This window comes from Emys orbicularis, chromosome 6, assembly GCF_028017835.1.
Source record: "Emys orbicularis isolate rEmyOrb1 chromosome 6, rEmyOrb1.hap1, whole genome shotgun sequence".
NCBI lineage: Eukaryota > Metazoa > Chordata > Testudines > Emydidae > Emys > Emys orbicularis.
In genome coordinates this window covers 129,263,250-129,281,488 of record NC_088688.1, presented here as the reverse complement: position 1 = coordinate 129,281,488, position 18,239 = coordinate 129,263,250, and the positions used below count along the sequence as shown (strand labels likewise).

At 43.5% G+C, this 18,239-nt stretch overlaps 1 protein-coding gene across 1 annotated transcript in view; it reads right to left on the bottom strand.

The window, feature by feature from the left end:
- Positions 1–3,761: 3,761 nt before the first annotated feature.
- DNAH6 (dynein axonemal heavy chain 6) overlaps positions 3,762–18,239 on the bottom strand; it is a 180,585-nt gene continuing 166,107 nt past the window's right edge. Inside the window, exons 70-76 of the mRNA XM_065405933.1 lie at positions 16,198–16,327; positions 12,077–12,204; positions 10,460–10,645; positions 8,829–8,901; positions 6,781–6,932; positions 6,150–6,372; positions 3,762–3,865 (exon numbers count right to left, since the gene is read on the bottom strand). Of these exons, the coding sequence (XP_065262005.1) occupies positions 3,762–3,865; positions 6,150–6,372; positions 6,781–6,932; positions 8,829–8,901; positions 10,460–10,645; positions 12,077–12,204; positions 16,198–16,327 (996 nt within the window). The remainder of the gene's footprint in view (positions 3,866–6,149; positions 6,373–6,780; positions 6,933–8,828; positions 8,902–10,459; positions 10,646–12,076; positions 12,205–16,197; positions 16,328–18,239) is intronic.

Genomic DNA, 18,239 nt, shown 5'->3' with positions numbered 1-18,239 from the left:
GCTGCAACTCCAAGTGTGATTTGGCCTTCCTGATTTCACTCCTGCATGCCTGAGCAATATTTTTATACTCCTCCCTGGTCATTTGTCCAATCTTCCACTTCTTGTAAGCTTCTTTTTTGCGTTTAAGATCAGCAAGGATTTCACTGTTTAGCCAAGCTGGTTGCCTGCCATATTTACTATTCTTTCTACACATCGGGATGGTTTGTTCCTGCAACCGCAATAAGGATTCTTTAAAATACAGCCAGCTCTCCTGGACCCCTTTGCCCTTCATGTTATTCTCCCAGGGGATCCTGCCCATCTGTTCCCTGAGGGAGTCAAAGTCTGCTTTTCTGAAGTCCAGGGTCCGTATTCTGCTGCTCTCCTTTCTTCCTTGTGTCAAGATCCTGAACTCGACCATCTCATGGTCACTGCCTCCCAGGTTCCCATCCACTTTTGCTTCCCCTACTAATTCTTCCCTGTTTGTGAGCAGCAGGTCAAGAAAAGCTCTGCCCCTAGTTGGTTCCTCCAGCACTTGCACCAGGAAATTGTCCCCTACACTTTCCAAAAACGTCCTGGATTGTCTGTGCACCGCTGTATTGCTCTCCCAGCAGATATCAGGGTGATTAAAGTCTCCCATGAGAACCAGGGCCTGCGATCTAGCAACTTCTGCTAGTTGCCAGAAGAAAGCCTCGTCCACCTCATCCCCCTGGTCTGGTGGTCTATAGCAGACTCCGACCACGACATCACCCTTGTTGCTCACACTTCTCAACTTTATCCAGAGACACTCAGGTTTTTCTGCAGTTTCATACCGGAGCTCTGAGCAGTCATACTCCTCTCTTACATACAACGCAACTCCCCCACCTTTTCTGCCCTGCCTGTCCTTCCTGAACAGTTTATATCCATCCATGACAGTACTCCAGTCATGTGAGTTATCCCACCAAGTCTCTGTTATTCCAATCGCATCATAGTTCCCTGACTGTGCCAGGACTTCCAGTTCTCCCTGCTTGTTTCCCAGGCTTCTTGCATTTGTGTATAGGCACTTATGATAACTCATTGATCGTCCCTCTTTCTCAGTATGAGACTGGAGTCCTCCCCTCTTGCGCTCTCCTGCTTGTGCTTCCTCCCAGGATCCCATTTCCCCACTTACCTCAGGGCTTTGGTCTCCTTCCCCCTTACACAAGCTACACACAAGCTAGACGCCCTTCCAGGTTGGGCTCAACACTTCTTCTCCCCAGTTCAGTTCTTGCTTCCAGGTGTTTTTCAGTGTCTCTTTGGGTGGGGAGGCAGAGGAGAACCACGATGATGTCACTCCCCTGCCTTATATAGCTCTTGTGTAAGGCGGGAACCCTTTGTCTGGCATTCCAAAAGGGGAAGAGGGGTATCCAGTACCAGGTGACTCGGACCCATGTCTCTGCATGGCTGTGGCAGCCATTGCTTGTAAGCTGTCTCGAGCGTCCACAGGAAGATTAAGCTCTTTTACAGACCATTGTCTCTGCTAATGGCCCATTAGCCCTGTCTGGCTTTTCCATTGTTGTACCTGAAGGGCTAGTTGGGGGTGACACCCAAAGTAACCCATTTGAAATACAGCTACATAGTCAATATTCCTAACTTCAGATATAGAAATGATACATGCAGACAAATTGGATAATCACATTCAGTAAATCATAATCTTTCCAATGATATCTTACATGAGCCATCTGGCATAAAGTACATCTCAGTCATGTCATATCCATATCATAAGCACATTTTCATAAAGAATATGGAGTGTAATGTCACACTAGCTATTGCTGATGGTTTGCTTTTGAGAATGGACATGGGTAAAGAGTCCATGCTGATTTGACCATGAACCTTTGTTGAGTACCTTTTAAATCTTGCAGGAATTGACAGGAAGGTCTTTTGTGGGTTCTCCCATTCTTTGAGAGGTCCCAAATGGTGGTGAGAGCATTCACTCGTCCTCTGTGCAGGCCTTTATATGTGAGGTCTGACAAAGTTGTCACCTTTCCTCTTGTGTGTATATATAGCGCTGCTAGAGCAACAAGAAGTTTTTCCCTGCAGTACCATAAATGTGAGGATGACAATCAGATCTATATTGTATCACTGTTATCCCGTATATTATGGTGTCTGATCTCCTAGTATTGAAAGAGGCAGGCAAGCGGATGGGACTAAACTGGCTTAAGTTCCTCCTAGATAGATGGACATAAAGCTGAAATATCTAAAAGAACAGCTTGGAGTTATTAGTCCACCTTTTGCTGCAGGTATATGTCCAACCTCGCCAATAGTTTTTTGATCATAGGGATCCTTTGCTCCCCTGGATTTGCATGTGACTATAGTATGTAGTGCCTTTTAACATCTATGATTGGCTAGGAAGGTTACCTCTCCCCTAGGATACACACTGTTCCATACCCTTTATACCCTGAAAGCTAGATCATTACAGCAATGTGCTCTACCTGGGACTGTGCTGGAGAAGCATCCAGAAGTTGCCACTAGTGCTGATGACAGTGGTTTGACTTGTATAAGAAGATCTTCTATCTGCTATAACAGCAGTGCTCCATGACTGGACTAGTTGCCCTTTTAGGTGTAGTTCAAGGTGTTGACCATGACCTATACCGTATAAAGCTCTAAGTAATCTCTGAGTCAGTTTTCTGAGCGATCCTACTGTTCCATCGTATGCTCCAGAGCTGAATTTTCTGAACGTTCCCAAGCCAGCACCATGAAGTTCTCAGTGCCTTTCGCTACTGCTCCTTTGGAGCTTGAGCGTGGTGAGCTGCAGGACACAGTGCTAGAGCTGTTTGTCTTGTATAAGCCTTTGGCTAATTTGCAGAAATAACGTGGAACGGGGCTTGGTGTTAGTGACCAGTGGGCCCTGCTACTGAGACTAAGGGCACGTCTTCACTACCCACCGGATCGGCGGGTAGCAATCGATCTATTGGGGATCGACTTATCGCGTCTAGTGAAGACGCGGTAAAATCGATCCCTGATCACTCTGCCGTCGACTCCAGAAATCCACCGCGGCAAGAGGCAGAAGCGGAGTCGACGGGGGAGCGGCAGCGGTCGACTTGCCGCCGTCCTCACAGCCAGGTAAGTCGACCTAAAATACGCAACTTCAGCTACGCTATTCACGTAGCTGAAGTTGCGTATCTTAGGTCGACCCCCCCCGTAGTGTAGACCTAGCCTAAGTTGAAAGGCGTATAGTTATAATTGTAATGGACTCTTAATTCTTGTGAGGTACCCAGTTGCTTCAGTGATGGAGACGGAGTATTTCTAAAATGGTTAGATACCCATTTCTTTCTGCAGCTTTTATGGCTAAAATATAGCAGGCAGGACAGTGAATGACCTTTAGAATCAGTCACTCAAGGACTCTTAATATTTTTGCTTAAAGCCTTTTGTCATCATAAGCAATCTCCAGAGACAGAAAACAAGGCATAAAAGCTGAAAGTAAAGCGCAGCAGTCATAGTAACTTAGCATCCCAATGCAAAGCATGTTTCTTTACATGAAACATGCAGCTACTGTGGAAGAGTATTTTTAACTGGAGCAGTGGTGCATAAATCTTAGAAGCAGTAAGAGGATAAGAACTAGCCTAAAAATAACAATGGAACATGAATATCAGGCAACATTTTATTTTATAAAATCTAATACAAATGAAAAACTAAATTATAGATTAGTAGTCAGTATTATTATACTGTCAGGAGTCTAGGATTGTGATAATGGTAAAACCATTCTGCTGGTATACATCGTGAATGTGATTTACACATACTCCTGCTGGATTGTAACGGCACCCTGCTTACTCATTCAGCTGGCAGAGCAAGGCCGATCCTTTCGATATCCAGTAGTCACTTGGTCTTTTGGAGGGTAATAAGACTGTTACCACAAAATTGGTAGAATGACCTAGTTAAAAAAGCAAAGAGAAAAACTGTTACCATTTACCTAAGCAATGCAAATCAGTATGTCAACGCCACATTATGGCGGAGAATTTAACCCCCACAACCAGCACATTCAGAACCAAGGTTGCTACAACATCCCATGCCTACTGCATTACAATACATCTCTCATCAGATATCAGTGGGCAGTGTCACATACTATCAGGCAAAGTATTATATAATTTCACAAGCAAACTGATTACTTTCAAAATTGCTAAATGCCAACAGGGTACTTACCTATAAGATCATTTACAAAACCTAAGCACTTAAAAACAAATAAATGAATAGTCAAGGTGTAGCAGGGTGCTGGTGCAGAGGCACCTAATTAGCCCCTGCTCAGCCAGCCCCAATCAGGGGAAATAGATTGGGGCTGGGGAGAAGTCTGATGCCTGGCCTTTAGAACTGGCTGCACCTGTGGGCCTGAGGGCTATAAAGGCCGGCTGGCAGCCCGAAGGAAGGGGGGTGGGGGGATGGCCAGGGGAAGGTCAGTCTCTGGGCTGAGAGCAGGTTCTGGGTAGAAGTGGAGATTGGAAGGCCTGCAAACTGTATATAGTATATCACTGGTGGTGGGAGAGGTCTGTAAATAAAGCCACGGGTGCTGAAGAAGGAAAAGCCTCTCTGTGCTTTATTGGGGCAGCCAGTAGGCCCCAGGAAGAAGGCCGGGCAGAGGACTTGTTACACAAGGGCATCAGAAATCTCACTCTATCCATGTAATAAGCAAGTACACTGGGCCAGATTCTGATATCCTCACTCACGCTGAGTAGCACCTACTCCACAAGTGGTCCCAGTGATTTCAGGTAAGGTGCTATTCAATGTAAGCATATCAGAATCTGTCCCATTTGTTTTCTCAAATATAAAGAAATGTCGATTTCATCAAAACACAACAACCTCAACATGGCCCCATGGATTGCTGTGGTTTTTAAGTATTATTTTTGTTATCTTAATTGCAATATCTACATACAGTTGGAGGAATTTACTCCATTAATTTTATCAGGACTTCAGTAGTCTCCATTCAAAATGTGAGAGTTTTGCCTTTCACAAACAGATATGGTTATGAGGAGTACTTGTGGCACCTTAGGCCTGGTCTACACTAACCCCCAAATTCGAACTAAGGTACGCAACTTCAGCTACGTGAATAACGTAGCTGAAGTCGACATACCTTAGTTCGAACTTACCGCGGTTCAGATGCGGTCCACACGCAGCAGGCAGGCTCCCCGTCGACTCCGCGGTACTCCTCTCGCCGAGCTGGAGTACCGCAGTCGACGGCGAGTGCTTCCGGGATCGATATATCGCGTCCAGACCAGACGCGATAAATCGAACCCGGAAGTTCGATTGCCAGCTGTCGAACTACCGCGGTAGTGTAGACCTGGCCTTAGAGACTAACGAATTTATTTGGGCATATTTACAGAAATCACTATATTTGCTATTGCGAATACCTAGGGATTTTTTTGAAAATACGAAGGCAATTTTATCTAGGAAACTCAGTTTTTTAAGAGTGACCATTGTAATAAAATCAGACTGTACATGGAAGACACAAACAATAAGAAGGAAAATCAGGCAATGTTCTAAGGGGAAACTGTGAAAGAGCTGCACGTGCACATCAGTGGTTGTGGTTTCCAGAAGGCACACTTATTTCACGTGACCTCTGTAACTCCTGATATTACTAAATTCTTTTAGCTGACTAGTCAGCTTCTGAATCTCGCATCTGAAGCTGAAACCTAGCAGTGTGGAGCTAATAAAATCTACTTGTATTTGGAGAAAGTTTTTTTTTGCGGAGTTATACTATTGCATTAATAACTCCAGATTGCAACGGCTTTATCAAAAAGCTAAGTATTATTTATTTAGAACAAAAGCATTTCAGAGAAAACAGAGATGAAAACAATAAACAGACCACATGCTTGCTTGTCTTTCTCTAAGGCTTAACCTGAGAGCATTCCCTTGGAGCCAGGAAAGCCTCAATTGCTCTCAGCCATTCCCGCAGGACCCGTGTCTCTCTTCCTTCTCAGTCTTCTTAGATTATTACACAGCAAGTAAATAACATACAGAAAGGTGGAATTGTTTTGACAAAGAGGCCACAGGCCAAATTTGAGCTCTTATTGCAAACTTAGGAAAATTCCTTTTTAAATGACTTATGGGCATGACTTTCATTTAAAAGTTCAGACAAAGTTAATGTCTGAGTACTCCCCATTCAGAATCTCCACATTATACACTTCTGATTTGGATAAGAACTATGATTTTAAAGAAACGGTTACCTGTGGTGGAGAGTGTCCCAGCTCTGGCTCCAGTTTTATAAAGTGGTGATTGATACAAAGATGGATTTGGTTCATAATTTCGATGGGGCTCAAAATGCACCACTGGCAACATTGGATTCATTTGCCTAGGTAAGGCATCTTCTATAACCATCTCTTCATCATCCCAACGACTGGCATCCATGAACATACCATGTACCAATACACCATCTTCTGGAGAGGGTAACTAAAATAAACAGCAGGTGACAAGAAAGCAAAATCTCCCAAATTTATGAACAAACAAAAATGAACTGAATGATCAAAGTTGAATGACACGTTCACATCACCATAAGAAGTTCTAGCTTCCTGGGGGAAGAGGGCAGGACATGTACTTAGAAAACTCTACCACTACAGCTGCCTGAAAATTATCTAATTTTCAAATTTTGGATGACATTTTTTTTAGACAAATTTTCAACATTTTTCAACCCACTCTAAGGAAAACACAACATAAAATCCTGACGTTCAAAGTTTTGTGTGTTATTGAACAGTAGTATTAATCTCAGTTTATGCAGAGTCAATGTCAATTTTTGCTCAAAAGAGATGATATGAAGGATTTTTATTTTTACTTCAGTATTGATAATAAACTCCAAAATACCTGCATATCCATAGGTAATTCTTGTCCAAATTGGCACACTTTTAATGTTTCTGTAACTTGTGCTTGATCTCGATAAACAGGGATGACATTATAGCTGAAACTAAGCTCATCTATTGGTAAGTTATATTTCCGAGCATGATTTTGAAGAGTGCCTGGCAGATTGAAAAAAAGTATTTTTTAAATAAAATTGGGAGAGGGGTCAGTTGGAGTGTGCAGTCAAGAAAGCTCAATTGACCAACTGTAAATGGGAACAAGACATTTCACCCACGCAACAGAGCTGCCTGCATGTTTATCACTGAGAATAAAAATGCTAAAAGCTACCATCTTGCTATCCATTAGAGATGATTGGGAATTTTCCATCCAAATCACTATTCGGTGGAAAATGCAGTTTCTGCAAAACTGAAATTTTCTATAGGAATATTTTCATTTTGCTGAAACTTTTCAAATTTCCATTTGGAAAATCTAAACAAATGATGTCATTTTGGGTCAATTCAGCCTGAATCTAAATATTTTTGGTTTGTTGAATTGACCTGAAACGTTTTGAGTCAGTTCAAGCTTAAACTGTATTTCCCTATCATGCCACATCAGCTCATGAGGTTGTAGCTTTGGGTGCCTGATGCCCCACCGTTCTCTCTGATGGGCCAGGTTCCTTAGCCAGACTCCATCTCCCATGAGGTAACGTGAACTCTCCTCCAACCAAACTGTGTGGTACAGCATGGGAATCACATGACTGTGGTGCATCACGGAAGCTGTAGTCTGGCCAGGAAGTCCAGCCTACAGGGGGAAAAGAGGATACTAAGCACTATAGGGAAATGTGACAGCATAAGGAGATGTAGTTTAATGTTGAACTGACCCAAGGCCAAATGTTCTGAGCATGCAAGAAATCCAAATGATTTGCATTTGGGAATACTGGAATGTTTTGCCATAGCTGCATAGACATTTTTTGGAACATCTCGTTCTGTGACAATGATATTTTAACTTTTCATCCTGGTTTGTGATGAAAACAAATGTTGAAACATCTGAATTTCCCATGGGATGGAAATTCCAATTTTCACTCGGCCTTACTCTGCACCCGAACTGGAAAACTGCAAGCTAACAGAACACTCCTTTAGCTATGACTAGTGCATGAAAAATGTTGGAAACATACAAACTGGCACACAGACACATGGAACCCTATATCTTAGTGACAGACACGTGGGAGTTTTATAATCCAAGTATTGCAACTATTAACTCTACTCTGCAATCAAGGAAGCAGAGCTCTCAGTAATAACTATTTATAGTGTCTAACAACGATCTGGATGCTTTCTTTGCCTACTTGAAAACAGTCTGTCTAAAACAAATCAAACTGTGTTCATTTACATGTACTTTCTTTCTTTACTTGTATTCCAATGAAATACTATACTAGTCTTTCAGCTTTCTGGGATTCGGCTGGAGACAGGGCTATGAGACCTCTCTCTTTCAGGGGAGGAAAAGAATCAGGTTGAGTGATGCTGTCTCCAATCTTTGGTTTCTGCTTCAGTGAGGGGAGAATTAGCAAAGGCTTTCCTCCTATACGTACTGTTCTTGCAGGGCTAAGGCTTGGAAAGACCATCCCCTCCAGCTTCTCTGTATAGGTGTAAAAGCGAAAGGACAGAGCCAGAAAGGGCTGCACACTCTTCTGCTTCTATTTCTCATACAAAGGTTCCACTTGCTTTTAGTGAGAATTATTGGGCTGTAGGAAATTCTCTCTATTTCTCTTCTTCTTTGGTGGGGTGGGGCACAGGACACTCTGCATGTCTCACTAGGGAGGGTGTACCACAAGGACTGGCAATCCTGATTAGAGCTCAGCAGATGGCAGCCCAAAAGAGCTATTGTTTACTCAAAACCCAGGCCATTTTCAGCTATGTGCAAAGAAGAAAGCCCCGAAAGTCCTGGAAAACATATGCAGGGCTTCGGAGCACCACGGACTTGGCAACTTTGTGTCCTGGCACATTTTGTTTTGTAGAGCAGGCAACAGGAAAGACAAGCTTTTACACATGTACATTACTTTTATTGACTTTTTTTTTTACCTGTCAGGAATCCTTGTGGAAAAAAGAAACCAGAGATCCAGAACGACTTCGGTTGACCCCTTCTGAGCCAGGACTAAAACCAGAACATTTTAGTGGATGTTATTTATGAAGCTTCACATTTCCTATTTTACTGCACATTCTCATTACATTAAGGGCCAAATTTCAACTTGCTGTAAGTTGGCACAACCTCACTGACTTCAACTGCACCCACATACAGCACAGTTGAGTTTGGTCCCAAGATCAGAACCCCACTCCACAAGATTCAAACCATGTATGGTTAATTTTATACTTCATTATGGTACAGGAAAAAAGATCTTATGTAACAGACATGTCCATTTTACTTTACACTTATAAAGTATGCATGCTACAGCTGGCTCCTACAGTGGTTATCATTAAAATCTTGTCAAACTGCCTTAAGAAATAAATAATGTATCATAGTATTTGTACTGTTTCTTAGATATTCCCTGTGGCAAACACGGAGAAATACAGGGAACACTGCAAACACTGACTTAACCACATCTGCTTATCTAGGGTAAAATGGCAAGGTTTTAACAGTGACCAATGTATCTCCATAACAGGTTGCCCCAAGTCCCCTGAGCCTAACACCCCTTGACTTTGCAGTCGAATCAGAGATAAGCCTAAGCCACAAAATTTGGATCCAGATCTCAAAGCTCCCAAAGTGGTAATTACAGAATGCCAGGCTGCCATACAGAACACGGCCAATAGGCATGTTACATCCTACTTGGCATGGGCACGCTACAAGGAGCATGGTGAAAACTGAAGTGGAAAAAGTGATATTTCTACATTAAGGGCAGGGAGGAGCACATCTCAAAAGGAAAAACTCCAGAGGTTAGGTCTGCGAAGCAACCACAATCTCAACTGCTTGTCCAATTCCTAGCCAAACCTTTTGAAGATCCATCATGTAATCCTCCCACGGCCCACTGCTCACCTCTGAAGAGACTTTGAAAATGGGACTTTGAAGGTGGAAGGAGTTGTGGGAAGGGAAAGCTAAGGGCTGTGAGGGAGCCTACAGGCAATGGCAGTGCCTGCAGTACCAGTGAGTCCATGCCGGTACTAGTAACAGCAACAAGCTCATGGTGGAGATCGGGAAACCGTTAATAAATATCAGTACATGTCTTACTGAAGGGGAAGGAGAAAGGAAAACCTACCACGACTGGCATGGCTACCAGTCCCAGATGGGGCATGATCTCACCCACCCTGGCACACAGGAAAATGCTGAGATAGCTGAGTTGTGGGGAGTGCAAGTAGCTCCTTTTTAAGAGAGCAGCAAGAGCAGCTCCCCAGTGCGCCCCTCCCAGTGCCCCGATGGCATTATGCCTTTCCTATGAAGCACAATGGCATTTGTGACTGAAGGCAGATTGAAACCATGTCTCCAGAAATGGATAAGGCCACTATTTGGATCTGGGTTACCTCTTGCCCCTTTATCCAGGATTTCTGAGAGCGCTATAGGTTGTACAGGTTTGATTTTAAAATTCTGGGGAGAGGATTAGGTGGGAAGTTTGGGTACGGTGGTTTTGGGCCAAGCTTCTCTTTCAAGCTTCTGGAATGACCAAATTCAGTCCTTGAGCAAGGACCTAGCACACCACCTCATCATAAGGCAATTTACTTACATCTACAAAGGTTGTCCTTAGTACAAGGTCTTTTACCCATCCTCCTAATGGCTTCAGAGAAGGGTATGCTGAATTGGCCCAGAGTGTGGGAACTTGGTTGTTAAGAAAACTGTTGTATACTTTCTCCATCTCTTCCGACATCACCACAAAACCAGCAATAGCTTTGTTGAGGGTTTCTAAAGAGCTCTGAAAAATAAAAATGTAATAATGTACCAAACCATAAATATCTTTACTGAAGCTGCATTTTTGCAATGGCTGTTATGGGAATTGTGGATCCCATGAACTTCATCTAAAATAACATTCATGGCTTTTAAATGCAGATGTGTGGACATGCTAATAAACATTTGAACCAATTTCACAGAACACTGAGAACTGCCAAGTTAAAATCTGGGAAGCTAAGTGCCTGATCATGACCACCTCCTGCAGAGCCATGACCATTCTCACGTCCCAGTCAGAGTTGGCCAATGAGAGAACAAGAAGTCTCCTCAGTGGATATAGTAGCCTGTCACAAGGCCCCTGTAGGTGGGTCTCAGATTCTGTGTTTTCTCTGGGATTAGGGAAAAAGTCACTGAGTTTACAGAACTGTCAGAGGCAGGAAAGCAGTGCAGAAGAAGATACAGTATCTCTCTCCTCTACCCACCTTCCTTGACTCTGGCTGCCGAGGAATAGAAGCAACAGGTACTAGAGATGGTTATTTTAACTGGCTGGAATGTGTTTAAATAATTTTAGATAGGTTTTACTGCAAAAATAAAGGATATTTTGATCAAATTAATGTATACAGTGACTTTTGGCACTACGCCTCTCTCCCCACATAATCGGATTGTGGATTTTCATATGATTTACGGTCACAAACCACTAGCCTGAACCTTTTATTTTCCTTGTACTCTGGTCAAACGTTTTTCCACCCAACATTAGTACTGTTTAAAGAATACTCTCTTCTACAACGTTTTGACAGCAAGAGTAAGCATAATCCCTTGCACCCATAACAATCTGTGCGGCCCTTCTTAGGTAAGGAGTTTAAATAATTTCTCTAGATGCTAATGATGAAATCCACCTAGCAAAACTACCAAGTGGACAAGTATGCAATGGCTGCAAAAATTTAAACAGGTGATCCCACACCATAACGGAACCAGCTATTTAGGGCTAGATTATTTGTTATATACACCTTGGTCCCTCCTCTTTGCTGCCTGTGGCACATAACAGCCTAGTCTCCTGTGGGCTGACATACTTTGGTCTCATTTCAGTTGTTGGTGGCCTCTGATATGCAGGAGGTCAGCCGTGGTTCCTTCTGGCCTTAAACACTATGACTCTATACACAGCCACGTCTAGTCACTTTCACTAGGGAGGATGGGAGTAATTTACTACTCCCCTTTAAGGGGTGTAGCATACTCGTCCCCTTGCAGCCAGCCAGCTCTGCCTGCTCCCTCACCTGCCGTGGGAGGAACATCTCAGTAAGAGCCCCTGCAGGAGTTGTGATTGTGGGTAACCGTTAGCTGCACTGCACAACGAAGGGGAGCCCTTACACCCCCACAGAGCACAGGGCAGGGGTACAATCTAGCTATAGCGCTTCCGGTAACACTGCCACCCAATGTAAAATGATTCAATTGAGTGTCATACTCTTAACAAGTCGAGCAGATTGTTGAACCGATCCACTTCTTGTCCAAGTACAGTAGTTAAAGAGTCCACACGTCCTTTGTCATCCTTGACAAAAAGGCTTTCTGAAGCAGTGTCTATATCCAGTTTTCCTGCAATAGAAGCCCTTGTTTATCACTCAGAAAGTTCTGGTGTCTCTACTGCGAGGGAAGGAGGAGAGAAACAATGTTATCCCTCGATCGGAAAACTGCCAGTTTCCTTCCTGATGAGCTGTCTCCAAGCTCACCTCTGCTGGGGAGCTCCTCAGGGACTGGCAGGAAATAACCCCCCTGCTTGCTCCCATCCAAGTTTTTGGAGTAGCTTTGCTACAGCAGCCTCGGGTCTGGAGTCGCCTCCCCCATGCCCACCTTCCCTCACACAGGGAGAATGAGCGATGGATAAGGCTACGGTTATGGCACGGAGGTCGCGGAAGACACAGAATCTGTGACTTCAGCCCTGGCGGCTGGGAGCAGCAGGGAGGTGCAGGGTACCTCCACTGCCAATGGCAGGGGGACCCCGGCAGCTCCCCGCCCACCGCCGCGGGGCAGGGGGACCCCGGCAGCTCCCTGCCCTCCGCAGCAGTGCAGAGGGACCCCGGCAGCTCCCTGCTACTGACGTGGAAGGGCAGGGGGAACCCCGCAGCTCCCCAGTCACCACGGTGGGACAGGAGGACCCCCGCTGCTCCCTGCCACCACAGAAGGGCAGGGGGAACCCCGCAGCAGCCGGCTGCCATGAGGGGCAGAGGGACCTCCGTAGCTCCCCACTGCGGTGGTGGCAGGGGGATTCCCACAGCGCTCCCTGCAGCTGGCGAGGGGGAAGGGGGACCCTGGAGCTCTGAGCCTCCACAGGTGGTGGGGGCCCCAGAGCTCCCAGCTACCCCGCAGCTGCCCAGTCCCATCCATTTTATCATAGATATTTTTAGTAGAAGTCAGGCACAGGTCACAGGCTTCCGTTAATTTTTCTTTATTGCCCGTGACCTGTCCATGACTTTTACTGAAAAAAATTATCCATGACAAAATCTTAGCCTTAGCGATGGATCATTGAGTGGTGCACCACCAGTCCCACTCCCCTTCTGAACCCCTGCTGGGTAGCGATGTGCAGGGAAGCCTGGGTAGAGTGAAGGTCTGTGCCCCACCGGCATCCAAAATCTTCCCTGGGGCAGAGAGGCAGCAGGACCACTCGTGAGCTAGTGCCCTCACAGGAGGGGCAGGGTTTGTCCCTAGCAATATACATGTTTGGACAAGAAAGCCCAGAGACTCAGCTGGTACAAATCAGCTGAACTGAAGTCAACGGAGCAGTGCCAATTTACCCCAGTTGAAGATCTGGCCTCTTGTTATTAGATTAAATTTGATTCTTCTCATGGTGCTGCTGTTTAACATGCAGCACTGCGAGCATGAAAACAGTTCACCAAATACAGAGTCTACAAACAACATTTTCCCTTGAAAATAAAATGTACATATTACTGAGAAAGATTTCCAAAATACATGTTCGAAAATCAAGACGTTCCACCTCTCTCCAAAGAGAAACCATTAAACCATTTGACATTAAAAACATATTGAAACACGCTCTTCTTAAAATGGGAACAAATTAAACATCTTCACAATGATTACGGAGCAGAGAATTTCAGTGATATTTCGCTAGCTGGGGCAAGAGTTTAGGAAAAAACCACCACATGTAGATAATTGCACCTGACGTGTTTGCGTATTAATGGCACAATGGTGCATAATTTTAAAAAAATGTAATTATTGTACACGGATTTAACAGTTACAACTGTTTAGAAAATCTTATGTTCTGACAAACTAATTGGTATGACAGGATATCATAGCAACAAGCTTCATCCTTTGTTCCCCAAGGGAATCTTCATTGTTTTCTGGTGAACAGCTTTAACGACACATTCCCCTAGCTCTTAGGCGCATTATTTTATGGAAGGATCTCTTAACACTGCATTTATATGCAATAGCTAAATCTCACAACATAATTTATGCCCTAACACTGCAATCAGAACCACATGGATGGACCCTCCTGCCTGCCTGGAACCCCACTGAAGTCAATGGGGTTCTGTGTATGCATAAGGGCCTGCCAGCATGGAATCCCACTGACTTGCACAGGAGTTTCTGTGAGGGTAAATGATGACTCCCTATGCAGGTTTGATTGCAGGACTGAGGCCTTTAGTTGCACATCTTAAAACTTCCTGTCCCAATGTGCAGAGGCTCCCCTTTGTTCGCAGGGAGTTAGCGCCAGTTAAGCTTGTCCCTCTTCTTGAATAGGTACTGGAGGGAAGATATTTAAGAGTGGCTGCTTAGAAGATGGAAAAGGGAGAATGCCTTTGGGAAGGCAGGTCTCCACAGCCAGGCCATACAGCACTGGGTTTAGCCCCAAGCTGAGAATATTTTCTATTTCTGTTCTCGTTTTATAGGCCGCCCTGTCACACTCATGAATAAACATTAAGGAAGAGATTTTTTTGACTAAGAAAAATCAGGAAAACACATACGCGTGTGCTTTACTTTAAAGCACATACTTAAATTCCATTGACTTTTACAGGATTTAAGCACCTGAATCACCACCCTTTTCTGGGGATGTCTTCCCCACTGTGTCTATATGCCACACACAACTAGTAGGATATGCCATACAGGATCAGACCACTGGTCTATCTAGTCAAATATCCTGTCTCCAATAATGGCCGGTATCAGATGCTTTAAAGGAAAGCAGAAACCATTACCATTGTGCAATAACATCATAGTTATGACGACAGTGTAGTCTTAACCCCACACAGCTGTTGATTGTTTTACATTCTGAAGCATAAAAGTTATCATATCTATAAATGTATAGTCTAGCCAGTGTAAATCTGGATATTTTGATTATCCACGCAAAATGTTTTGAATTCTAGTATGTTTTCTGTCTCAGTAACACTTTGGGGCACAATTTTCAAAGGCACAAATGATTGTTAGGTGCCTAACCGTGCCTTGTCCCTATGAAAATCTCCCCCTGTATGAAGCAATTGCTATAGGTTAATTATGAATTGTTGGTTTTTTTCCCCTTTTATCATTTAAAGTACAGTATATTTTTGATCCATTTTAACAAGTTCTATTTACATGTAGTTACGTGTATGTTTATTGTGTCAGTGTGGAGATACATTCACATCTGATACCACCATATACCTCCTGTCATAAACATACAGCTAAGGGTAGCATAAAATCCCTCTTTACCCTGTAAAGGGTTAATCCCTCTTTTACCTGTAAAGGGTTAAGAAGCTCAGATAACCTGGTTGGCACCTGACCAAAAGGACCAATAAGGGGAGAAGATACTTTCAAATCTATGGGGGAAGGTTTTTGTTTGTGTCTTTGTTTTGTTCTCTCAGAGTCAGCAAAAGAACCAGGGCAGGGTAAATACATCTCCCTATACTAAGCATCTAGTATTGCAGAAATAGTAAGTAATAGCAAAGAAATGCATTAGATTATCTTTTGTTTTAGCTTGTGAATTTTCCCTGTGTTAAGAGGGAGGTTTGTCCCTGTTTTTGTAATTTTAAAGTTTTGTCTAGAGGGGAAATCCTCTGTGTTTGGAATCTTTTTGTTACCCTGTAAAGTTATCTTCCATCCTGATTTTACAGAGGTGATTCTTTTATCTTTTTTTAAAATAAACTTCTTTTAAGAACCTGATTGTTTTTCAGTATCCTAAAGACCCAGGGGGTTTGATCTGTGCTCACTTTGTAACCAATTGGTTAGGATATTATTCTCAAGCCTCCCCAGGAAAGGAGGTGAAGGGGTTTGGGGGGATATTTTGGGGGAGGTAGAGCTCCAAGTGGCCCTCCCTGAATGTTTGTTTAAATTACTTGGTGGTGGCAGCGATCAAGGACAAGGTGGAACTTGTGCCTTGGGAAAGTTTTAACTTAAGCTGGTAAAAATAAGCTTAGGGGGTCTTTCATGTGGGCCCCCACATCTGTACCCCAGAGTTCAGAGTGGGGAAGGAACCCTGACAGCTCCAGTGATAACAGTTTTCCTATATATGCAAAAGGTTCTTCATCAACAAACAAACAAACATATTTTCCCCAAATACCATTATATATATGCAGTAATATTGGCAAAAACCCATTAACAACACTATCCTACCAGACAGTTTTGTCAAGATAGTGCTAGCAAGCTCTTGAACAATTTCATCATTGCTTTTTCCTGATCCTTGTGCAGTTGATCTTGGCTGAACCTCAAGTATTGTCGTGATTAAAGTGCTAGTCTCTTTACGCTGCAAAGAGAAAAACAGAAAAGCAGTGAACCTTTAAAAATTTGCCATCACATGTTATTACTTAAATATTTTAATCTCTCTCTCTTTTTTTTAGGTGTTTATATTCAGAACCAATTTCTTCCAAGGAAAATTTTATAATTTGTTCACGATATTTTCATTCTTGAATTTACTTGAAAATGTAATTGAAATCTGTAAATAGGACTTTGCTCTGTTTTTAGGTGGCTTTTTTGACCAGCTATTGTTACCATAAGAAATAAGTCCCCATGATCACTGAGTGTGTTATTTTGAGTCATATATATATATATATATGAAAAAAAACTGGAAAACATGGGAATAATTTTTTCTCAACCTCCATCTCTTATAAAATGCATCCATTCCACTGCACTGAATTCCAGACCTTTGATGCTGCTTGAATTCAGTATAAACATTTAAAATTAGATAAAAAAGATTTGTTTTTATTTTCCCCATTGACCTATCTAAAAGTAACAATTTTTACTGCTTTCTACAGAAAGAAGTGTGAAATGGGCATTTTTTCTCAGTACGTTTCTAACTTAGTTCATTAAACTTACTGCAGTATATACTGAATGAGACTATGAAATTAAGGGAGTTGAGTTAAAATTTTAATGTTTTTCATTATCTTACTATTGGAAGTTATAAAATCCCTGCTTCAAACCCCTAGGACCAAAGTTTATTCAATAATGTGTCGTTTATCTTCTGTTTTTTTAGGTGGTATGACAGTCTTTTGCTTTTATAGTGCTATGCCGCAAGCTTATTGCGACATTAGTCTAGTTTTTAGAATTAATATTATACTACAAGCAAAAGTGGATGTTTTTCTAATTCAGTGCTTATGACAGACAAAAGATATTGCTTTTCAATGGTGTATTGTGTGTGGAAGAGAGAGTGTGTAGTTGAGATTTTCAAAGCAGTCTAGGCCAGTGGTTCTCAAAGCTGGTCCGCCACTTGTTCAGGGAAAGCCCCTGGCAGGCCGGGCCCTTTTGTTTACCTGGCGCGTCAGCAGGTGCGGCCGATCGCGGCTCCCACTGGCCGCGGTTCGCCGTTCCAGGCTAATGGGGGCTGCGGGAAGCGGCGCGGGTTGAGGGACGTGCTGGCCGCCCTTCCCGCAGCCCCCATTGGCCTGGAGCGGCAAACCGCGGCCAGTGGGAGCCGCGATCGGCCCAACCTGCGGACGTGGCAGATAAACAAACCGGCCCGGCCCACCAGGGTCTTTCCCTGAACAAGCGGCAGACTGGCTTTGAGAACTGCTGGTCTAGGGGACTTAGACACTTAACTTCCACTAAATTAATGAAAGATCATTATGTTATAGTAGCACCTTGGAGTTACCCATCAAGATCAAAGCCCTATTGTGCTAGGTGCTGTACATGCACATCACAAGAGACAGTCTCTCTCCTGGAGAGCTCTCAAATTAAATAGATAATTCTAAGGGTGGGAGAAAGGAAGTATCACTATCCCCATTTTACAGATAGAGAACAAAGACACACGGAGATTAAGTGACTTGCCTAAGGCCACCAATTCTTTGGTGAAGCCAGAAACTGAACCCAGATCACTTGAGTCCCACCCAGCTCAGGGGAGAGATAGCTCAGTGGTTTGAGCATTGGCCTGCTAAACCCAGGGTTGTGGGTTCAATCCTTGAGGGGGGCCATTTAAGGATCTGGGGCAAAAATCTGTTTGGGGATTGATCCTGCTTTGAGCAGGTGGTTGGACTAGATGATCTCCTGAGGTCCCTTCCAACCCAGGTATTCTATGATCTGTGTCTAAATCCCCTAGTCTGTTTTCAAAATCTCAACCACATTATCTAACTATTTTTAATGAGTGTTTGTATGTGTGTAATGCTGTTTTTCCTAGACTACTATGAGGGTGGATTTAAGGATTCTGGAAGATTGTTTGGGTCCCT